A 24,553-nucleotide genomic window follows, 5' to 3' on the forward strand; every position below is an offset into this window, starting at 1 on the left:
TGCTATTTTCACCCAGTGAAGACTCTACTTTAACTGAAGTGATAGAGGTCTGTGGTTTTCATTCAGAAGATCACAAATTCAATCCCTGCTGACAACTGCAGTGTCTTTATATACCTAGCCTCAAGTTTGTTACAATACTGCTGAATATTAGGAAATGTACTTGTTGCTGAGGATGTACAATGGATCAGTGGTTGTCAGCAACAGGTAAACTTACCAGTATAGACAGGTCCTGTGACTGCTTTGAAACAACTTGGTTCTGGAAGAGCATTCTGAATACTCTACTGGCTGTTTGAACTCTAATTCACAAATGGCTTTCCCTGCATCCTAAGGGAACAATTCTAAATGTTTTATCCACAAAATAGATAGCAATAAACTAGCTTCTTTTAGTATTATAATACAGTCTTTCACATCAAGTGATATTTAAGTGCTTTGTACACTGTGTACATACCCCCACTTAAATGCAGCTACCTTTGGGGTGGAGGGAGACATCCAGCTGACTCAGAACATGCTGCATAATAGTGAGATAAGAGACTTTTTTGGTGACAGGCACTTGCACAAGTTACTACTCACAATTATTGCTGTGGTATTTTAACTTCCATACAGAGCAGCCAAGATTTTTACTGTCTCTCTCTTTTATTGGATAAGGCAAACAACGTGGCATTTAACATATTGGGCTCAGGAGGAAGGGCTGGGGTGAGCAATGCTAGTATTTGCATTCATGTAGGATATCTACCTTTCCCAACCTTAAGCTATCCCTTTTCAACTAGAGGAGTCAATATAAAATTTGATGATAGCTAAAATTGTTACCTTGCAACTTAAAAACAAACATGCTTGAAAAGTCACTTCTGCAATGCACTGAATGGGAGCAGATGGGGCAAACTGTTAAAATTAAACTATTTTCAGACTGAAGTATTAGACCCAGATATAACCAAATTGTACACTTAGTTGTGCATGTGCATGAGATATCTGGACCTTCTATATGATACAAGACATTCCCACATGCTTTCTTAATATGTTTGAAGAAACACTGCTATAATTCTGACTTTGGGGGGGTTATTTTTCTGTTTGATCTACTGCGTATAGATTAAAATAGCTTTTCAGCAAGAAGTTACCTCCTTTACTAAGCACATACATATGCAATTGTTCCTAAATGTAGGGGAGAGGGAGAAATCATTCATGATCAGGAAGGCTACTTGTCTTATGAACATGAAAGCTGTTGTGCTAAGACCACTGCTTATATGCTGACCAATATGGTCTCATTGTTTCCTTGTTGTCCTCCTGTCCCCAATTGTCTATATCCATCTGTTGTCTTACTTAGATTGTAAGCTCCTTGGAGCAGGGACCATCTGTTGTTTGTACATCACCTAGCACAATGTGGTCCTGACCATGACTTGGTTCCTAAGCACTATGGTAATACAAATAAGAGAAAAATTTTCAGTTTTCCTCTAAATTCTTTAAATACAAAGAGCAAATTCTGACTCTTAATGTTTCCAGCAGATTTAGTAATGATATGCAACTGATTAAATCAATTATATCTTCTTTTTAAGTATGTGGAAGGCTCATTTGAAAAATATCTGGAACGGCTGGGAGATCCAAAGGTAAGGCTAGATTCATATTCCTGAGGTTGAGCCCGAAAAGCTCATGATGTTTTCTGGAATGTGGGTCTGAATGTTGTTTCTGTTCTCCCTGCTAACTTTTACCTCAGTCCTGCTGTCAGATCCACATAGGCGGACCCTTGCACCTGAACAGAGCCCTGTTGATTTCAATAGGACTTTGTGTGGGTGCAGTAGGACCCTGGATCTGATGGCAGGATCAGGACCTTGGTTCTTGCTTGTGGGTAAAAAAGGGGCAATGTCAAACCACAACAATGTAATTTAAGCTGAGGGAACCAAACGTTGGTCCTGTCAGCCTGGACCTTTAAAAGGCTGTTACAAAACTGGGTGCATAATTCATAGCAAATGTTTGACAAATTTTTTGCATTTTTTCCCCCAGATTTGGAAAAAAAAAACCTGCTTTCTTTCTTAAACTTATTGTTTCTTTGAAGATTTTTAACTAGTGAACATGAGCAGGATACAAGAGTATCTAAAGCAAATTTAGTATGTTTATCAAAGAAATATTTGGAGACTGCTACAGGTCTAGCTATTAGAGCTTAGCTGCAACTTTGCCCAGGATTATTGGGCCAAAAATTGAATACTTCATTGTCCCGTGTCAGTGATCTTCTCTTCAGGAATCCTCATGTCTTACAAATTTCCAGATGCAGAAGGAATCAGAATTTTGCAAAAGATGGAACTGAAGTATTTGAGGAGTACATCATCACTTCACATTGATTTTCTCTCTCTCTCTCTCTCTTTTGGTGGGTTTTCTTTAGTGCCCACATCAATATTTTTAAGGCAGTCTCTGAGGGGTTTTACAGTTACCACTAACTTTTAAGGATTGAGGAGTAGACCCTTCTTCTCCTTGTCCCTATAAAACAGTTATTGCAGAGGGCAGTATATTCAGATGTACTCCTTTATAGAGCTTGGTTTGAGACTTTTAGAGCTTTGAAAATAGGGGCTAAGAATTTTACCCAGTAGTTAGAGCTGTTCAGAAAATGCTTTTAAAAAAAAAAAAAAGTTGACTAGCTCTATTAATGATCTAGTGAGAGCCAGTATAGAGTAGGCTCAGTGGTCAGCTCCATTACAGATTTGATGAAGAACAGTTATTTTCGTACCTTCTAACATGATATCAAAATATTTTTGTACACTTAGGAAAGTGCTGGCCAATTGGAAATAAGCGCTCTATCATTAATCTATAAGTAAGTCTCTTCCTTTTTTTTTTTTTTTTTTTTATTTAATTAAAATCTAATTTTGTAATGTGCTGTGAATGGTTAAGAGTGCTAACTGTGGGGCCCAGAATCTCTTGATTAATAGATTTTTAAGGTTAGAAGGGACCATGATCATCTAGTTTTGATGCCAGCTTGGCTTAGGAGTGACTGCCATTCAATGTTTATTACATGAATGGGTGGCTGCAGACCAGTTCCAGGTAAAGAGGATCCCACATCCTGAAATGTACTGAATTGGCATCCTTGTTAAGTCTCACGAGAGGACAAAGACCTGGTGGCCATGGAGATTGAGCTAACCCTGACTACTGGAGGTTTCATTGCTGCTGCCCAGGCAGTACTGGCTCTGTGAATTATCAGAGGGCTTCAGTCTCTAGTGATGTCTATTTGGCATTTTTCATAACTATTAAAATCTTTATTTAAAAAAAAAAGTTTACAGTGAGAGACTTACTGATGGGAAGTGATGTGGAGTTGTGTGCACTGGAAACATCTGATGCTAGCTATAAAAGTTAACTGCCAACACACAAGTAAAACTCTGTGCTCACTATATGGGGTGTCCTTGAAAATTCAGGAAGTGAGAAGTGCTGCTCGCAGTGTAAGCCTGGAAATGCATTTAAAATAAATTATAATTTCAATTGACATTTGAATCTACTGCAAGCACTGTCTGTCTTGCTTAAAAAAAAAAAACCCTGCCACTTCTGAACAAACAGTTTAGGAGCCTAATGGCAGAGACACTAAAACACTTTGCATCCTGTTCCAGTCCAGAATGAACAATTAGACTTCTACAAGGTTCTAATGGCACCCTGTACTGAGATTAACCCTTTTGAAGCTACTTCATTTAGGGTTAATTGCCTCACTATCAGAGCAATCTGTCTTGAGATCAGAAATACCTGACCTAATAAGATGCATCTTTTTATTATCTGAAACCAGACATAGGTTTTACCAAATGTTTCTTATTTCAAGTAGATGGTTCCACTTTGTGAATTTAGTTATTGCTTAAATTTTATATTGACATTCACTTGTTAGGAAAAATATTCTGCTCCCATTCTCTGTTAACCAACAGTGGATTCTCCAAACTATTCTCTTCAAACGTCTTCATAACAAATATTTGCATTAAACGCGTGCTCTTTCAATTCTCTTGATTTTTCCTCTTCTTGCCTAGTCGAGACTTTATTCTGTACCGGTACCCTGGAAAGCCACCTACCTATGCTACAAACAATGGCTTTGAAGACAAGGTAAGGAGATGTGAGCCAATTTTCTACCCTCCCACTCTTAGATAACTCTAATTTCACTTCAGTTTTGCTCTTGTAACTCCAGTGAAGTCTCTGCACATTTGGCACACTTAAAAAACAAAACCAAAGCTAACTTCAACAAGGCTAATGCTCCACAAATGAATTATTTCACAGTTGAATACTCTCATTGCACGGTAGTTAACCTTTTGCTAGACTAAGTTCCTGTTGGCTGCAGGAGTTATAATATTACAGCCCAGGAATCTTCCCATTTGATCAACTTGAGCTTTTCTGGGGTGAGGGTGCTTGAATACAGTTCCCTATGGCTATTTTTTTTTTAATCTCACTAGCTAGAATGAGACACTTGGATTGAGTCCCTAATGAGCAAAGGGAAGGTGGCAAAATTAGACAAATATATGGTGAAGAAAGGGCACTCTTCTCCCACCCCCAAAAGAGAGCAGACAAGATTTGGGGATCTTTTGGGGTGTATTTTTTCCCTCCTGGATATAAATTAATTAGCTTGATTTTTGTGGGTTGTGCATTGTTATGTGAAGCAGTAGATAGTCTAAACCCACTTGAGATTTTTGACACAATTAAAGGGTGTAGGGAAAGTTCTGTATTTAGCATTTTCTTGTGAAATAGCTTTTCCTCTAGTTTGATACTAGTGGGCCAATAAGTTTTTGCTGTTTGGGGATTCTAAATGTAAGAGTGATTGGCATTTAACTTCTAGACCATTAGTTGTTCATAAGGTAGCTGACTCACAGTAAAGTCTCTCATATTTGACCTTCAACAGTTCATGAGATGACTAAATAGTGTCCATGTGGGTAATAGGCAAACTTATTTGTACACTTGCTACAATCCCTTTTATAGGGATCAACTCTGTTTGTATTTATACTAAGCATACCCATTGTTTGGACAGCGAGTTAAAGCACTGGCCTTAGAATAAGTAAAGGATTTGTAGTCTCGAGTTAGAACATCAGATAGAAAATGTTTGGTTTTCTTTCATTTCTTCCTCAAAGCTTTTTGTTGTTTTTTGTTTTTTCAAGATCTTGCTGTGTTGTTCCAGTAACGGCCATTACGACTCTGTGTATACAAAACAATTTCAGGCAGATGCTGCCATTTGCCAGGGTAAATTAACTCTTACACTATTTTTAATAGAGTATTTGAAGTACCGTATATACTCGTTCATAAGCCGAATTTTTTTAGTAAAAAAGGGAAGCACCAGAGAAGGGGGTCGGCTTATGAACGGGTATAGAGAGGGAGAGGTGGGACACAGCCCCTCCCCCCAACAGAGGGAGCAAGGAGAGGCAGCACAGTCAGTGGAGCCAGAAGGGAAGAGGAGGGGCCAGAGACTCTCCGCTTCTGGCCATGCTGCTCTCCCCCCAGCCTCCGAAGCAGCTGCAGCTCCGGGGCTGGCAGGCTGCAGCCGTGCCGCTCGGCCCCACCCCCCAGAGCAGGCTGTGGCCGCGCCACCCGGCCCGCCGGAGCCTGCTGCGGCCGTACCGCCCGGGCCAGCCCGCTGGAACATGCTGCGGCCGCGCCGCCCGGCCTGGCCCGCCGGAGCAGTGCTGCGGCTGCGCTGCCCAGCCTGCCGGAGCAGCTCCAGCCAGGCCAGAGGCATCCTCCCCTGGCCCTCCCCAGATAAGGTGGGAAGGGATGGGATGGGGAGAGTGAGGGTCCTGGGCTAGGGGTGGGGTCATGTGGGGGGTGGTTACAGGGGTTACTCCCCTGACCCCCAGTTTCTCCCCCCTGCCCCCTTAAAATTTCCCCACCAGTTGCTGTCCCGGCCTGTCAGGGTAAGCAGCTGGCGCGCCGGGACACTTTTTGTTTACTTAGGTTTACCTCTGTGCCTGCGGACACTCAAGGTAAACAAACCATCTCGGCCGGCAGCGGCTTATCCTGATGGCTTGCGAGCCAAAGTTTGCTGACCCCTGAATTATAGGGTTGGCTTATGAACGGGTCATAAAATTTTTCCATTTTTACTTATCCATCTTTGGGGGGTTGACTTATAAACGAACCGGCTTATGATGGAGTATATATGGTACTTATCAACAACGTCTCTTTCTTGGGAGGAGAGGGGTCCTGAAGGGAGAAGAAAGTGGAAAGCTCATTAACCATTATTAATGGAGTTTAGTGTAATTGGTATGTTGTGAAAGTCTACAATGCGCACATCTGCTACTCTAAGGTCACCTGTCTCGCACCAAGTCAAAATCATTGGGTTCTGTGTGCTTTGTTTGCCCAGCTGTCTTGTACGAGATCCTGTACAAAGATGTGTTTGACATGGACGAGGAGGAATTGAGAACTGCAGTTGAGATGTTTCGAAGTGGGGCCAAAAAGAACAGAAACAGTGTCTCTGTTGGAAGTGAGGATGCAAGCTTTGATTGCCTTCCCGAGAAAGTGTCCAAAACTTCATCAGAAAGGAGGTATTAGATTAAAAACAAAATATCCTGTGAATGGTAACTGATCACTTAAAGGTGTTGGAGGGACTAGCCTACTAGTTGTGTTCTGAGCTGTCACGTGGAACATCTGCGTCCATTCTCCAATGTCATGGTACTGAGCCAGAGTGTGAGCATATTGTGGAAAAAGCAGCGTGCTTTCCCTGGGTCTGGGAAGTGAGGTGGTTGAGCAGCAACCTCTCCCACTGGCTATAGTCAACTGGTACTATCAGATGGCACCTTCTTACTGGACAAACCATGAGTAATCAGAATCATTGGCTTACTTTAGCGAAAAACTATTATACTTGAATTCCTATTAGTATGGCAGCAGCAACGCTGCTATGAGAAAATGAGCTGGATTCTATTCTGGCTTGTATATCGTTAACAAAACTATGCCCTAAGTTTAGGACCAAACCCTACCATCATTCGCAGTGCCACTGTGTAGCCCTTTTGTTTCTGATGGGGTAGTAACCAATGGGATTGTACAGATGAGAGGACAACATTTGACCTTATTAATGGTGATGAAGTGCAAGCCAGAAAGAATCCAACTTAAGTTGCTGGCTCTGGCAGTTCTTAAACACTTGTAAATTAGACACACTTGTTAAGGAGTCCTTGAGATTTCTAAAAAAAAGGGGGGGGGGAACTCCATAATGCCCATGAGTGGAGCAACTGAAGGAGTGTTTAAGTTTGCAGAATGGAACTGGGCTGACCCTTCCTTAAACATAAAACAATGTTAGCTGCCACTGCATGGAAGACCTGAATTGAAGGGGTTGGGGGAGAGAGCATTTTATTTACAATCAGGAAAAGGTTTAGTGTGCTTGAGTGCCGCACGTGCGAAACTTCATATTTGTACTACATTATAATAGTGTTAGGTTCTGGCTTGTATCTTATCACTTGATGGCGCCATGGTTCTTCTATAAGTCATTCAACCAGTTTGATCTTGTTGATTTCAGTGCTGGCCAGAAATCTTGCCCTGTATTTTGTAATCCTATTTTTAAATTGCTTAGAGTGGAAGACTGGGAAGGCAATGATACTGACAACCCACCTGAAGATAAACTCAAACAAGGCACTGAAGAAGCAAAGGTTTGGCAATTAAGGGAGAATCCTTTAATTCTTTCCCATTCGTGTTCATGATACTGTGATTAAGGTTGAATCAGCCCTTCCTATTTTAAATGCTGCTGTTGGGGATTTACACCTTTTTATTTCCTTAGTCTTACATGTGCATGTTTAGTTTTTAGCCCTGGTATTCTTTCTCTCTTCTTTTAAATTAATTGTTGAGCCTTTTATCATATAAAAAGCTTATTTCTGAGACTCTTGTTCTCTAGCTAGCTTAAAAAAACCCCAACAAGATTTAAAAACAATATTTGGCAAACAGTCCCTGATCTGGACTCTTACCTAGAAACCATCTAATTTATCTTATTTAATCTACTTTTATTTTAGGCACATGAACATTGCTGTTGTTCTATTTTACCAGACCTGGCTCAAAACACTGCTCTAACTAAGGCCTGGTCTACACTACCCGCGTGAATCGGCGGGTAGAAATCGACCTCTCGGGGATCGATTTATCGCGTCCCGTCAGGACGCGACAATCGATCCCCGAATCGACGCTCTTACTCCACCAGCGAAGGTGGTAGTAAGAGCCGTCGACGGGAAGCCGCAGCAGTCGATTTTGCCGCGGTCCTCACAGCGGGGAAAGTCGGCTGCGATACGTCGAATTCAGCTACGCTATTCGCGTAGCTGAATTTGCGTATCTTAAATCGACCCCCCCCTGTAGTGAGGATGTAGCCTAACATTCACGGGAGAGTGGGTTTTTGGGGGGCTGAGAGCATGTCAGCATGCTGTCTTGTAAGTTCAGACAGCAGCAGACCTCACCCTCCCTCCCTCCTTCCCCCCCCCCCCCTCACTCTCAGCATTCCACAGTAATGCTTGCTTTGTCTTGGAGCAGATAAGCAGCCGGCTGTCAAATGGAGCTTTCAAAGGGCATATCCAAAACAATGACAAGAGTGGCCACTTGACTTAAGGGGATTATGGGACGTTTCTGGAGGCTGATCAGAGCGCAGTAATGCAATACCTCGTTCACACTGATGCTGGGGCGCTCCAGTGGGGGCACATCAAACATTATTCTACTCACGGAGATGGAGTACCAGGAGTGCTCCAGCCGTGGAGTCAGAGTGCTCTACGTGCCTTGCCAGTGTGGACGGGTAGTGAGCTAGTGCGCCTGGGGCTCCTTTAATGCACTGTAACTCGCAAGTGTAACCAAGCCCTATATATATATATGTATGTGTGCGTGTGTATATATATTTTACACACACACACACACACTCATTGACTTTGATTTGGAGTTGTGTGGTCAGCAGCTTCTGAAAGTCAGCCCCTAGTTAGTTTCCTTCCCTATTTTTACCTAGTAACTAAAAAAATTTCTATCTTGAAATCCAGCAGATCAGTATAGAGTCTGTGGTCAACTTCTTCAACATGATTTCTGCTTTGTCCTCAAGCCTCAGAATCCATAATACCTAAAGACTTGTTCATATTCTTCTTAGATTCTGAACTTGAAACAAACTAATTACATGTCATAGTGGAACTGAAAGAGGCAGGGAAGACAAAGTGTATATGCTTGTTTAAAATAATTAGAACCTCTGCAAGGAAAGAAAAGTGTGCCATATATTTACAACCCTTTTAATTGTAGTCCATTTTAACTCTGTTTTAGCCTCCAGAAAATCCGTCAAAGATGCCTTTTCCCTATAAAGTGCTAAAAGCCCTGGACCCTGAGATCTATCGAAATGTAGAGTTTGATGTTTGGTTGGACAGCAGAAAAGGTACCTTTTTAAAAAAAAACCCTTTGTATATTCTGTAAATTCCTGGCTAAAAGTAAAAGTTTTATTGAGGCTCAATGATGTTATTTTATAGACTGATTTACAAGTATGTTGGACCTGCACAGGGGCTTGAGCAAATAGACACGTACCTGAAACGTAAAGGGCATTGTCTAATCCAGCAAACGTATCTGTGGAGCATACATCCTGTTACCAGCCAGAAACTTCTTATTCTCATCTCTAAGCAACCAGTAGAGTACTTCCAATCTTATATGATGTCTGTCCATGCTCCTGAAATCTGTTCTGTTGAGAAAAATATATTTGGTTCTGGACTAGAAAATGTGTGGTTTCAGGAAAGCTAAGTGCAATAGCAGAATATCGTCTTATAATGCTATTTTCAGATAGTGTTCAAATGTAAAATGGGGGCTTTATTTTTTTACTTTATGGTAGTGTCTGCACAAAGGCTCGTGTTCCATAAATGCGTTTGGGTTCAAAGTAATAGTAAAGGATGGGGGTCACTTAGCAGTTAGTGTGCACTCTGAATTGCCAAACGAGACAAGTGGTCCCTTCCTCCCCACATCTCATCTTGCATGCCAAAGAATCCCAAATTGTGAGTGCAACAATGGGTTCACTTCACTCATCACTGAAATTCAGTCCAGTCCTTTCTGGGACTAAACAGAGCAGCCAGTTCCCAGTGTGCAGCAGCGCTATACAGAAATTTAGGAGTGATAAAGGAAGAATAACTTTTCAGAATTTTCCTGTCAGGGAGATTTAAGTAGATTACAATTATCCAGATACATCCCGCCTTACAAAATGATCACAATTGGTCAGCATTTGGTGTTTTCATCTCTTCCATCAGCACAGCAGCCCCTAATGCCCGGATGGGCTTTTGACTCTCAGTATAGCTACACTGCATGCGCCTTTTGGTGAGGTGTAGAATATATATATATATATATATATATATATATATATATATATATATATATATATATATATATATATACACCTCTAGCATGGGTATTAATAGTAGTGTAGACAGTGAGGCGCTGCTTAGGCAAGTAAAGTGAAGATCTGCCTGAACCCTGTGTGTATGTACCCTGTATGGATCTCTACCTGCACAAGCAGTGCCTCTCCTGTCTACAATGGTGCCCTTTCCCCCCCGCCCCCCCAACTGCTAGAGCCTTTCTCTGCTGCAAGGGCCTGCCAGAGCCTTTCCTCACAGCAAGGAAAGGCTCTGGCAAGAAGGAGGTAGTAGAGAGAGACTCTGGCAGTTCCCCACTGCCAAGCCTTTTCCCCACTGCCTCCCCCCGCCAGAGCCTTTCACTGATGCATGTAGCTACACACCAGTGTGGATGCAGCCTGCTTTTCATTGTGATGTGTAGCTACACATACCCTACACACCACTGCAAGTGGTATGCAGTGCAGACATAGCCTCAGTGCTGAACCAGAGGAAAGGGACATTCTTTGTTTCTGGCCCAAAATTTCTATATAGTATTGCTGCACACTGATCCCAGAAAGGACTGAATTTCAGAGATGAGCAAAGTGATCCTGTTGTTGCATATGTATTTTGTAAAGTGCTTTGGGATTCTTTGGCATGCAAGCCAATCTGGGAGGCACAATCTTCCTCCAGAGCCCAGCTGCCGTCAGTCATATGAGACTTGTCACTATTTGTGGCATCCCAAGTTGTGGGGAGAGTGCAACGTTTCCCTAGCGCTCAAGCCTTGGAATGGACTACTTGTCTCATTTGGTAGTTCAGAGTGCTCACATAATGATGTCCAGGAAAATACAGGAGATAATTCACTCGTTTCAGCCTATAATACTTACCCAGAATTGCACTCAAGGGAACTAATAGGTAAAAATGAAGAACAGTACCTAGCTTAAACTTTCACTTTGATCTCTTGTAGAACTTCAAAAAACTGATTACATGGTGTTTGCTGGGAGACAGTACTATTTAGGAGACAAATGTCAGGTTAGTACTCGAAGCCGATTCAGTAATGATGAATTATTAAAGTTGCTTTAAATAAGTTTTATGACTTAATATACATCTGAACTCATAGGTTCTTCAGAGATTTCTTCTCTCATTATAGCTATTAAATCTGATGGGGTCATCTGAAATTATTATTATTTTTTTAAAATTATAACTTTTTGTAAATTCAAAACAAGCACAGGATAATACATGGGAAAGGGTGCTTGAAAGCGGACCATGAACCAGTGCTATAAATCCTGAAAGTAGAGGAGTTTAAGACTGAACTCTTGAAATACACAGACGCCACAGTGACTGGCACTGTACATGAACCTCAGCAGAACGGTGATGAAAGATGGACAATAAGAGGTTGTTGTTTTGTGGTGTGGTGGTGTTGTTCTGTGTTTTGCAGTGCCTAGCGCAATGGGTCCTGTTTAGTTTAGTTGTTGAATCATACAAGGCAGTTTTGGTTCTGACCTGTCCCCTCCCTGCCTTTCTTCCATCCATGAGGCCTTCTCTTATTCATTTTTCTCGTTGTTTGTATCTGTTCCTGCAGTGTGTCTCCCTCTGCTGCCCACTCTTCTACTGTCTCTATGTTGGGCAGGGCAGGTATTCCTAGACTCTCAAGCTAACTCAGTGGTATGTGAGCAGCATGAAAACAGCTCCTATGTTACCAGCTATTGGGGGGGGGGGGGGGGGAACCAGAGCACCATTAACGTGTCACCATTTGTGTTTACCTACTCCCCCTTTATTTCCTCAGGTACGTCTGGAGTCTGGGGGTAAGTACTACAATGCTCATATCCAGGAAGTTGGACATGATGGCAACATGGTGACAGTGTTCATTGAAGAGCTGGCAGAAAAGTAAGCAATCTGGAGACAGCCTTAGAGCTGTGTCTCTTATTTGCTGAAATCCTCCTTTTTGTTGAGTCTGCACATACACACCTCTCTCCCAACAGATGTTTAAATTGTGGCTGTCAGAATGTTTTGAAACTCTGGGTTCAGTTTCTTTTCAGAATATAAAATAAAAACCAGACCCAGTTCTTTACCAGTTTAACAGCTTGGCAGTAGCTACCATTCCACCAGTAGCAGATGGCAGGAGTCACACCTCTTGGGTTTTCACTGAAAACATTCCAGGTATAATCTAACTACCATGCGGATAGAAAACGGAAGTCTCCTGCTGGTTGGGCTGGTTCATGGTGAACAATGAGTCTACACAACTGGCTTCTAGAACTTCTTAGGAGTGGGACTTGCATCGCAGCTAAATAACGGGTTGCTTTTAGTCCTTGAAGTTTGTTCTGACCACTCTCATTCAATTCTCTCCTTGTCCCTCCCCCTTAATTTTGGGAGTTTTGTAAATGCCTTAAGATAAGTCATACATCTAGCAAAAATGCAACTTGTTGGCACATCCCAGATTTACCTCTGATGATCTGTCTGTATTGTTATCTGTAAGATAAAAAACGCAACTCCAGTGCTGTGTGCATGTTATAAGTAACAGGTATTGCAGCGTGCCCTTGAGTTAAACAGTGTACAAGAGTTAAAGACTGGATTAAAGATAAATTAAAAACAATCCTGAGAGTAGCTAGCTAGTTTCTGAAAACCAAGACAATGCTGGGATCCAAAAAATTTTTTAACAAAGGAAAGAAAAACATTGACTAGTGTACAAATTTTACATTAGTATGCATGTTACCAGTGCTGTTACAGGGATGATTCTGCCTCTGACACTGGGTCTGTCTCTAAAGGATGAAGTTGCCATTGATGCAAGTTACATACCTATAGCAGGGGGGAGTCTTGTTTCACCCTCATCTATTTCTGAAAAATCTCAAAGTAGGATTACTATACGCATGGATTAGAATGATAAAAAGCTATATTTTAACTGTCCCCTGGGTTTGGCTATCACAGATGTACATAAACTTCTAAACTGTCTTTGGTTTTTATGTGCTTCTTATTTAAAAAAAATCTGTTCAGTAAGATCTGCTCACACTTGATGGCAGCATGGCAGTCATTTTTGTCTAATGTGGCACTGTCGGGGTTCCTTCCCCACTCTGAACTCTGGGGTACAGATTTGGGGACCTGCATGAAAGACCCCCCCTAAGCTTATTTTTACCAGCTTAGGTTAAAAACTTTCCCAAGGCACAAATTCTACCTTGCCTTGAACAGTATCCTGCCACCACCAAGTGATTTAGACAAAGAATCAGGGAAAGGACCACTTGGAGTCCTATTCCCCCAAACCCTGCACCCCCCTTTCCTGGGGAAGGCTTGAGAATAATATCGTCACCAATTGGTACAGGTGAACACAGACCCAAACCCTTGGATCTTAAGAACAATGAAAAATCAATCGGGTTCTTAAAAGAAGAATTTTAATTAAAGCAAAGGTAAAAGAATCACCTTTGTAAAATCAGGATGGTAAGTACTTTACAGAATAACAAAAGACTCAAAAACACAGAGGATTTCCCCTCTAGGCAAAACTTTAAAGTTACAAAAACAGGGATAAACCTCCCTCTTAGCACAGGGAAAATTCACAAGCTAAAACAAAAGGTAATCTAACGTATTTCTTTGTCCCAGTCTAAATACTTACTATTTTTGCAAGATTATATGATTAGTTCAGATATGGTTTAGGGAGATGTATTTTCCCTTCCCTGTTTCCTTGTTGATTCCGGGAGACACAGACGAAAAAACCTTCCCCCACAGATTTGAAAGTATCTTCTCCCCTTATTGGTCCCTTTGGTCAGGTGTCACCCAGGTTATCTGAGCTTCTTAACCCTTTACAGGTAAAAGAGGAATTAACCCTTTACAGGGTAAAGAGGGATTTTATGCTACCCTTAGTTGTATGTTTATGACAGGCACTGCCTTGCATTAGCATGCATTCCTGTGGCACTACTTACACTAGTATTTTTCATGTAGGCATATTGTTCCATTGGCAAACTTAAAGCCAGTGACACAAGTGACACCTGTCCCTGCGTGGAATGTGGTTCCCAATCGAAAAGGAGGAAACTATCAGAAAATAACAGGCGGCTATGTTTCAGAAATAGGTTTGTACACGGTTTCAATAAGAATCTTTCCCTTTTTGTTGTTGTTTTTGTTTAGGGGAATGAAGGAGGTTTGTAGCAGTCTTCAAATATTGGATATGATTGAATTCAGTTGGTAATATAAAGCTCACTTTAAAGGGGAAGGATTGAGGAAAACTCTTCTTTGAAGAGGGGATGAATGGAGGTAGTTGAACTTCTGATGGGTATTTTGCTGGGGCACTTACAAATAGCAAATCCATTGAGAATGTGTGTTAAAGTTAGTATTTAAAACTTCACAGACAATGTAGAAAGGCCAGGTCCCTTCACCAAAGAGATTATCTAATTTTGTTATAAGAATGATGGTAACAGCAGAGAGGGAATGAAGTGAGCAGGGGCAGGGCTACAGCGATACAGTTCCATAGTAAAGCAGTGTAGACTTGTGTGCCTCTTGATTCAATAAAGGGTTTTATAATTGACTCGTTCCCTATGGGAATCACAAAGTAAGGTCTTCAGGGAGGGGTTTGAATGATGAGTACTGGCTTGGCCTAGCCAAAACTGGGAGGCCATCCTGTGCATAGGAAGCTCATTAAACATTCTGCTCATCTACCTCTAAAGGCTTAAATTAGTATTTTAATAAGCTCACACATTTGGTTGCACTTTTATGGGTGGATGAGTGTGGTGGTGGTGTGGTGTTTGTTTTTTTGTTTGTTTGTTCCCCTCCCCCCATACTCCATATCCAAATATTAACTTACGGAATTTCTCATATAAAATTGTCTACCACTACTTTATAATCTGAATGTACCTCTGGAGTTTGTCTTATTTCTCTATTTAAGGTAGTCATGTAGATCCGTACAGATGTTTAACTGATCTAACTCCTCTTTTCCACTCTCACCCCCGTTTTTTTTTTTTCTGTGCTGCTTTGAAATTGCAGAAATGGATATGAAATCACGGAAGAGACTGTTTAAGAAAGTCCGGGGGAAGGAAGTTTACATGACAGTGGCTTATAGTAGGGGTCAGCCAGTTCTTCCACCCCGGCTACAGCACAATGTTCCTTCAGGTCGCTCTTCTCCAATTAATTGCTCTCAAAGTTGTGGGAATATGGCATCCTATGATCACTACCGTCCTCAGAATTCTCCTCAGAGGCATGGCAGGGGATATGGAATGCCCAGGTATGAAGCCTTGGAACCCTGACAAAGACTAGTATTCATTCCCTCCCACAGTTCTGGCCCTAGTTAATCGTCAGGGATTTAATAGATGACCCTACAGGTGAGTTTCATCTGAGAGACTCTGTAGGCACTTCTTGGTAACTGGATTTTTTTTTTTTTTTTTTTTACCCTTTAAACTTAGGGGATCTGCCCGATTTATAAACAGGAACAACATGGTTGGCCCTCAAATAGCATTCTACCCGGGTCCAGGGAAGAGATGTTATCAGAGCTATGACAATTTTTCCTATAGGTCCCGGTAAGTGAGTATAAATTTCTTTACAAAACATTGTACTACAAATAAGGGGAAAATAAGCTTTTTAAAATGGCATGATACTGAATAATGGGTAAATAGCACTTCTGCCAATGTATGTAAGGGCATTTCCAAAAGAAGTATAATTAAAACTTAATAATGGAAATATGCTTAAACCTGTGTGTGTGTGTGTGTGTGTGTGTGTGTCTTGATTTTTCTCTAAAGTTCATATAGCCGTAGTCGTCGGCAAATGCAGTGTGTCAATAAGGAATGTCAGTATGGATTTGTACCAGAGACTGGGGAGGAGCCTCAGGGTTTGGAAGAAACCATAACTTTCTATGAAATTGAAGAAGGAGATGAGGCTGCTTTTCCTGCTTTACCAGTAAGTCATGAGCTAGAAGTTCATTTAGAAATGTTTGCCGAATGAAAAGGAAATCCTGTACAAATGTGCAATGTTGGGGTGGGTAGTTAAAACACACAGCTCATATTTCCTGCAATAGGCTTTTCATATTTGGATGTGCAGCTTTGAAAGATGTGGAAGGGAGCTCTCCTCTTGTTTGCCATGCTCTAGTTAGAATCTCTTAGTTAGTTAAATAACTATGAAAGCTGTAAAGAGATATAGTAGAGATTCAACTCTTATGAATTTCCTACAACTTTCTACAGAAAGTCTTGCCTCTCACCTGTTGCATCAACATCTGCATTTATGTGTGGTATTAAGTGACAAATGGTTGTGATGTTGGAGAACAACACAACACTCAGAAGCTACTTTCTTCTGCAAAAGAAAATAGCAACAACCTCCAAACTGACTTTTTCCTGAACTCCTCTTTGCACAGCAAGTTTCTATAAAATGAAACATACTACAGTATGTGAATCCCATTGTAGGCACAAAGCGACAGAGTCCTGTGGCACCTTATAGACTAACGGACGTATTGGAGCATAAGCTTTCGTGGGTGAATACTCACTTCGTCAGTTGCATGTAAGCACAGTTATTCCCCATACGAAGACCAATCCAAAATGAAAAGTTTTAAATTCTGCAAGTAAAATGGAAGAATTGAGCATCCAGTCTAAGTTGTGAAGCCTAGCCCCTTTGGTGTCTACTCTTTAAAAATAATCCTTTTATCAGTCTGCTTGCTTTTCCAAATCCTGTTGTAGGTTTAAACTAAACCAAACTGAGTGTGCTAAAAAGTCAGTCAGTATTTAGCTGTCTGGGCTGGAGTTGAGGCATAAAACTGCTTAAATGCTGACAATTGTGAATTCAGCCATCCTGTCTTCCAGAATTTTTTTGCCACTGCCATTTTGATATAATGAATTTCACAAACATAGATTTGGGGTATAAATTGGTATCTTCAGTGTTTAAATGCCAGAAGAGAAGGAAAAAACTCAGGATTATGTTTCAGCAGCCATACTTTAGTCCCTTCTTCTGTTCTGGGGTCAACCTATGACCTTTGCTCAGTGTTCTTGGAAGAAAACATTCGTTAGCAACTTAGACACACTATTTTACAACTTTCTTTTCAGACTCAGAACCAGAAGCGTTTAGCAGGAGTGTGTGCATCCCATTTTCCCATCCTCCCCGTATGTTTGCCTGTAGCTATTATTGGATTATTTCTCATGTTCAGCCATCTATTTTGTATTACTTTTTCTTTCATATTTCTTTTCTCTTCACTTGAAGTACTTAATGGCAGTGCTGCAGCACTTCAGTGTAGACACTACCTACACCGACTGTCAGTGTAGGTAGTCCGTCTCCTCGAGAGGCGGTAGCTAAGTCGATGGAAGAATTCTTCTATTGACCTAGTGCTGTTTATGGTAGCGGGGGTAGGTCACCTTAACTATGCTGCTCAGAGGGTGTGGATTTTTCACACCCCAGCATGAAGGAGTTAAGCCGACTTAATTTTCTAGTGTAGACCATGCCTCATTCTCCAGCCCAAATTTACACAGCTGTCTGCTAAGACAGGGAGAATAGAGATCAGAGGGACATGCTCCTCTCTGGACAGAGAGGAAGAGGAAAGCCCTAACTTCGACACTCCCACCAGACCCGTTTCTGTGTCTCTCACCAGAAACGTGTCACACTCCCGCTCCTCTCTCTCCAGAGTCCTTTTAGTTATTTACTATCCCTTGGATCTCTAGGCTCCAAGCCTTGGCAAAACAGTGGTGTAACTTGAGCTGGAACCTGGAAGTGTGCCGTTGTCTTGGAATTGCCCCCCAAGTGTGTGTTTGGAAGGTTGTTTTATCTAGAGCCATGGTGTTGCTTTTCTGCCTTTTTTTCCCCCCAACACCCCCTATTGAGTTTAGACAGTACATTCATACGTGAATGTCTAATTGCCCTATATGTGGTGACTTTATCTCACTGACCATGTTCCATACAGTATTCTATAAAATTATTACATTGCAGCTCCATGTCTGCCACAGGAAGCTAAAGCCCAGTTGCCATCGGAAAGCTGCTGACTCTCTTGTTTACTATGCAGTAGTAGTGTTTGCAGATTCAGGGTAATGAAGAACCACTTCTGCCCAAGCCAGGGTTAATATAATTTGTAAATCTGGAATTCAGCAAAACTTTTTCTGTGAGCAGTGTGGCCCAGTTCCAGGCCTCTTGTTCTGAGTCCCAGGCTAGTGCCCAAACCACTGACCATCATTCCTCTGATCAGTAACCAGGCAGTATTGAAGGGGGTGTGTCATTACATTTGTGAGCTCCGAGTCACAAAGTGAATGACTCGCTATGAAGGCAGCACTGGCTTTGGGCCCTGCTACATTTCAGCTGGGAGAAAAGGGAGCAGGTTCCGTAACCACCAGGAGCATTTCAGGGTGGGATATCTTGGATCTCGTCAATGGTGAGTGACACAAACACACACTAGTTTCAACTGAGTTTAACACTGAATTGAGGTTCATGTGAATTTAAACTCTGCTATTCCAGCTTATGTTCATCTAATATAGCTCTGAGGTGAGAGTGAAACAATTTGTATTATGGTCCAGCCTGGAGACCCCAATTAGGGATCAGGGCCATTATACTAGGCATTATATACACACAGAGGGAGAAGTTGGTCTACGTATATTACGAGAGATACCTGGTGAATACAACACGGAGGGAGCACAGGGTACCAATGAGATCATTGTATGTGTAATAAGTAGTGTTTACAGCAAAATTGTTTTGCCAAATCTGGTTTCAGGATGGTGAGAGAGCCTGGCCCATGGCGAGTTCGCTTTGTTCTAATAAAACACATTTTATCTTGTTTCCTAGAGTCAGGGTAGTCCTGCCCCAATAGTCCCTGCCCCTGCAGGATTCTGGGTAGCTAGAAGAGGCCCAAGCCCCATTCCACCCAGCAAACAGACTCTGAATTCCTCAGAGGAGGAAGTCGATGAACCAAGTGATAACGGTAAGTTCTAAATAATCAAACACATATTTGTGTTCTGATTAATCCAGAATCTCCATTTTTGTGTATTCCCGTTCAATGTTTGTTTGTGCAGCCTGCGAAAGCAGATCCCTTTAGCTCTGCTGCTGATCCACGTTGCCTTACAGTGATGTTCACTGGGTACACAGATGCCTTCCATTTCTCTCATGGGAAGCCCAGCTTTAGGGCAAACATCTGTTTCAAGTACTTTGAGGTGTTGCACATGTGCATGCTTCTGTTTTTATTGCATGGCAAAAGTGTTAATCCATTTCATTTAATAGTTTGCCAGACTAGTGCTGATGTGACTCTGCAGGCTTGTAGCAAGACAACTCATTGCTTGAAACATACAACATAGATTCCATTTGGTGAACGTTACTATGGCCTTTGGTGGAATGGAATAAACTAATATTTTTATTTTCTTCTGACATTCCTCACAAAGTAATAAATTTAGTTACTTTGATTTAGTTTGTATATCATTAGTATGCTTTTAGCAGTAGCCTTGGGTATTAGCATCTGCCTTATTGACAAAAAGGAGCATGTCCAAGACACCTTAGTAATCTTTCTAAAAGTTCCAATGGCTCCTTTTTTCATCAATCATGGAAGCCAGGAAGGGCACCCAGTTTAATCTCTCTTGATTAAAAATGAGCGGTATTGGAGAGTGTACTAGTATAGTTAGTTTCTCATTTCCCTATCCCTTAATCCTCTCTCAAATGCGTTGCCTATTAATTACAGTGTATAAGGAGTAAAAGATGCATTTTTCAGATACTTCATTGTAGATTTATTTATACATAAAACACTTTATAAATAGTGACTAGAGGATGATAGGAATATAGTGTTACAGATAACTATTGTTTAAAGGATTTTGCATTTAAAAGCATTATGGGAATGTAACTCTTGAAACACTTGTGGCTTTTTTCTCCATGTGTTCTTTACTTAACTATCTTAACCTTAACTCCTGTTACACAGAGGTGTATTAAATTAAGCTATAAATTTAGCACTACTTTTCAAATGAATGTAAACTAGGGCCAAATTCTTAGATACATCTAGCTACACTTCGTTCTGCACATCTAGATTCAAATTCGGGTCTTCAGGGACTATAGATGATGTGTTTGACTTTGGACTACTTTGTTAATGTCACTTGAGCTGTGAAAGAGCTGACCACGCAATGGTAGATGTTTGTAGGAAAAAGCGGAAACGGTGCAATGTTGGTGTATCCCATTCTAATATCCTTTTTCTTAAGATGGCTCAATTCACCTTTGCTGGTGACTGAAATGTAATTCTGATCTTTTCAATGTTTAACTTCTTTCTGAAATGAAGCTATCCATTTCCTCTTTCCTAGGGGAATTTCATGAAGAATATATGTACACCCCTTCAGGTCAGTAAGAATTGGACTCTCCCATATTACACACAGTGAATGTAAAACAATAGTTTATGATCTCTCACAAGTTTTTGAAGGATTAGATTTAATACTCCTGTTTCAATTAATTTTGCCCATGCCCTCCAGATCCAGACTGTGAAACTCCAACAGTATTTAGTTCAGCAGAGACTACAGCAAACTTGGTAAGCTTTAGTCACTGTTTGGATTAGGCTTCCTAGAAACACATAACATCCTTCAAAGAAATTGGCCCTGGAAGCAAGCTTAGTGTAGCTGCTCAGGGGTGGTTTTTAGGAGGAAGGAATAATAGTTCCATTTATATTTCACATTTCTCCAACACCCTCCCTTCCCCCCTCCCCCCACCTTTTCAGCTAGATAGTGAATGCTTGTCTCTGAAGGGGATCCTATTGAAATGAGACCTCCATTACAGTATCATTGTAAGGTTGGTCTTTAAATCAATGCACAGTGCTTATCAAGTATATGCACATCCTGGTGGTGGCTTTTACAGTCTGAATTTTATTTGTAAGAGTTCTGCTCCATGTCTGTCCTCACACTTTTGTGGGGAGAAGGGAGGTGGAAAATCATCTGTTTTTTGTAAAGCCCTGATTCTTCCCCCTCCTAGTTCTGTTTTATATACTACTCTTCAAGTCCCACACCAGTGTATGCTAGCCTTCAGAGACAGGACTGGACCAGACCTTGCCTTTGAAATCAATCAGTTTGTTAATGGGCTTGGAGAGGCTACTGTTTAGTGAATCAAGGGGTTTTCTCTTCTCTACCCCACGCCCCTGCAGCTCGCTGGTCCACAGATCAGGTAATCAAGTGCAGTTATAGAAGACGACTCTGCACCTGCTAGTGCAGAGAGCGATTGTGAACTGGCCTAACTCCAGTTAATTTAGGGATTTTTTTTAAGCAAACTGCAGGATCTTTGAATATATTTTAGAAAATTAAAGAATAACTAGAAGAGTTTTGGGTTTCTGGCACACACACACACCCCTTGCTCCTTTTCCCCACAAATCTTGTAGCCTTGTGGCTTCTCTACATTTTAAACACATGGTTTTGCTTTGAAATCTCTTCAGGATGGAGGGGCAGGCTCTGTCTCACCTCAAGATGGAGTTGCTTCATACAACTATTCCCAGAAGGTAATCTCAATCATGGACCATTAAGTCACATGTGACCATGGAAAGTTGAAAAATTAATGAAGGAAAACAAAAATGAACCTTTCTGCTATAAAGAGGTGGTCTGCCTACCTGTGTGTACAGGGTTGGGGCTAAATCCTACTTGCTTTATGATGTGAGTAGTCCCGTTGACTTTGATAGTCCTACTTGAGTCAGCGAGGAAGCTGGATTTGGCCTTAACTGCATTAAACTTACAGACATCATTTGCCCGCCCCCACCCCCACCCCTACACACACTTTCTCTCTCTTTCTTTCTCGCTGGAATACTTTAAAAAAAAAATCACACAGTACTGTAGCTTTTCACTTGATTTAAACACTAGAAGTGAAGTGATATTGGTGATTACTCAATTGCTGCATGAATTCCTTCAGAATATATATGTGAACTCTCAGTATAGCATCCCTGTGTAGTGGATGTATTGCACTTGTTCATTTAATATTGTAAGCCCTCTCGTGGAAATGGTGATGTTTTTTGCTTAGCATTTTATGATGTAAAATGCCATGTAGAATCCTAGCACAATATAAATATTTATAATTTAAATAAAAACTGAGGGGTTCTTGATAGCAGATGTTCATTATTCCATATTCTCTGTAGTATTTTCAGCCTAACTCCTTTATGCTCCTCTGAGTATCTCAGCCTAAACATATATGAAAACTACCAGACCCAGGGACAGAACCAGGACGACTTTAAGTGAGGAGTTAAACGTTGTTACATTGCTGATCAATTAGGGAACATGTTCGTTTAAAGTTGTGTAATGCTCCCTTCTAGCATTGTTTGGCAGCCGCCTGCTTTGTCTACTGCTTGCAGGAAGAGCAGCCCCTTGCAGCTAGCTGGTGGGGGCTTGGAACCAGGGTGGACAGGCAGCTCCCCGCTCCACAGCAGCTGCCTGTAGTTCAGCTGTGTCCCTCCCCCCCCACTGCCATGTGCTGCTCCTGCCCTCTGCCTTGGAGCTGCTCCCTGAGACTCCTGCTTGCTGTGCCAGGGGGAGGGAAGGAAGAGGGGGGCTAATGTCAGGGTGTCCCCCTGCACCCCGCTTACCCCATCTTCCATAGAGCAGGGCTCAGGACGGAGGGAGCTTGCAGCAGCTGCGGTCTCAGCAAGCTGATCTAATTAACAAGGCAGTGTACTTAAGGGAAATGCGCATATCTCCCTCCATTCCTGCTGCCTTGCAGAGTGAGAAAGTTAACCCTTGAGGGCTCAGCCAATTGCTAGTTCTTCATTTAGCACGAAGGGAAATATCCCACCCTCTGACTCCTCCACCTCAACCAAGCTTCACAATCATCATCATCACTGTGTACCAGTATTAAAGGAACATCATAACAACGTTAAGTGAGGAGTTACTGTAGTATTTCAAAGACGTGTGTGGGTTTTTTTTTTTAAATCAAAGTTGGCAGTGTATTGAAAACTCTCCTGGCTCTTTTGCAGGTGATGGTGAATTCTGCAGTGATCTCAACCTCCTCTTGTGTTAATAATGCTCCAGCAACAGTCTTTTCCTCCAGCACGGCAGCAGCCACTCAAGCCAATGTTACCACATCCATTCCCCCACAGACTGCAGTGCAGCCCATCCTGGTATCCCCTTCTTCTGCTGGAAGGCCAGGTAGAGCGTTAGAGACAAAACCGTAAATTTCAGGTTCTACTTCTGTTCTTTCTCACTTCTCCCCTCTCACCACCCAGAATACACACTGATGAGTTCTTCGAGGTATTTCCATAGAATGTGGTTCACTTTGCTATGAATCTTTATTATCCTCACTGCTGACTTTCCTCATATGGATCACATTTTGGAGGGAACACTGACAAGCAAGGTTTACATCTCCTTGGAGTCCCCCTTCAGCAGAAACAAATATAGATGGCTCCCTAACTTGCATAGGAACTGCACCCATCTAGTCTGGTATCCTGTCTTGGACAGTAGCTGGTTCCAGATGTGGGTTACTCTGCCCCCAGCATCAGGTCCCATCCTTGTCTCTAATAGAGATTGGCTTAAGCCCTTAAGCACGAAGTTTAATATTGTTGCCTCTTAGCACAAGTGTCTAGCCAATATGCAAGGCCTTGCTGGGTTACTGCTGTAAGGAGTTGAAATTGGTGACATGGGTCAGGTATTTCTTTGCGTACATTCTTTGTAAATGGAAATTGCACCAATGTCCTGTTTCCCTGAACACAGTAGGAACAAAGCTGACCCTTTGCTTGCTCACAATTTCCAAACTTACCTTTCCAGCCAAGCAGCTCTGTCTCTGCTCCCCACAACTACATCTCTGGATTCCTGCTCACTTCCTCATTTTTCTGCCTCTCGTACACACAGCTGCAACCAGTTAATGTCTCAGTCACTGTACTTGCAGTCAATCCCTGGGGAAATCCCTCAGCCCACATGGGTTAGCTGCTCATTGGCCTAGTACCTCATGTGGTGGCTTCCATTGTCTCCAGCTACCTAACTCCATAAAAGAGCTTAATTGCTTTTTCCATTTAGCCTGAATGAAGGCTGGCTGGCATACCCATCAGCATTAACATGGTCTCTGATTGCCTTGTAGATCAAACAAATGCTTGATGGCAGCCATCAGCAACTTCCAATGTAACACTATCCCATCAAAGCTTTTATCATAATTCTGGATATTTTTATATCCATATAAATGTCTAATCCCTCTTTGAACCTTGCTGCTACTTTGCCTCAGTGACTTTCTGTGGCAAGGAGTTCCACAGCCTAACTATACATTGTGTGATGACCGATTTCATTTTTATCAGTTTTAAATTTGTCACCTTTACCTTTTGTCCTCCCCCTCCCCCCCCTTAAGTTATGAGACAAGGACAACAGAAGTTCCTTAGCTACCTTCTCTAGATCATTATTTTATATAGAGTGCATTAATTGTATCCACTCTGTCATCTGCTTTCTATGATAAACAATCAGAATCTTTTCAGT

General features: G+C 41.7%; 1 protein-coding gene across 1 annotated transcript in view; it reads left to right on the forward strand.

Annotated features, from left to right (window-relative positions):
- ALG13 (ALG13 UDP-N-acetylglucosaminyltransferase subunit) overlaps positions 1 to 24,553 on the forward strand; it is a 58,894-nt gene that overhangs the window by 19,312 nt on the left and 15,029 nt on the right. The window contains exons 8-25 of the mRNA XM_065410924.1: positions 1,548 to 1,598; positions 2,748 to 2,794; positions 3,981 to 4,053; positions 5,094 to 5,175; positions 6,290 to 6,470; positions 7,490 to 7,565; positions 9,190 to 9,298; positions 11,197 to 11,261; positions 12,016 to 12,116; positions 14,157 to 14,284; positions 15,192 to 15,429; positions 15,608 to 15,721; positions 15,941 to 16,097; positions 18,948 to 19,083; positions 20,438 to 20,473; positions 20,603 to 20,657; positions 21,540 to 21,612; positions 23,071 to 23,242. Of these exons, the coding sequence (XP_065266996.1) occupies positions 1,548 to 1,598; positions 2,748 to 2,794; positions 3,981 to 4,053; positions 5,094 to 5,175; positions 6,290 to 6,470; positions 7,490 to 7,565; positions 9,190 to 9,298; positions 11,197 to 11,261; positions 12,016 to 12,116; positions 14,157 to 14,284; positions 15,192 to 15,429; positions 15,608 to 15,721; positions 15,941 to 16,097; positions 18,948 to 19,083; positions 20,438 to 20,473; positions 20,603 to 20,657; positions 21,540 to 21,612; positions 23,071 to 23,242 (1,894 nt within the window). The remainder of the gene's footprint in view (positions 1 to 1,547; positions 1,599 to 2,747; positions 2,795 to 3,980; positions 4,054 to 5,093; positions 5,176 to 6,289; positions 6,471 to 7,489; positions 7,566 to 9,189; positions 9,299 to 11,196; positions 11,262 to 12,015; positions 12,117 to 14,156; positions 14,285 to 15,191; positions 15,430 to 15,607; positions 15,722 to 15,940; positions 16,098 to 18,947; positions 19,084 to 20,437; positions 20,474 to 20,602; positions 20,658 to 21,539; positions 21,613 to 23,070; positions 23,243 to 24,553) is intronic.

The sequence above is a fragment of the Emys orbicularis genome, chromosome 9, assembly GCF_028017835.1.
Source record: "Emys orbicularis isolate rEmyOrb1 chromosome 9, rEmyOrb1.hap1, whole genome shotgun sequence".
NCBI lineage: Eukaryota > Metazoa > Chordata > Testudines > Emydidae > Emys > Emys orbicularis.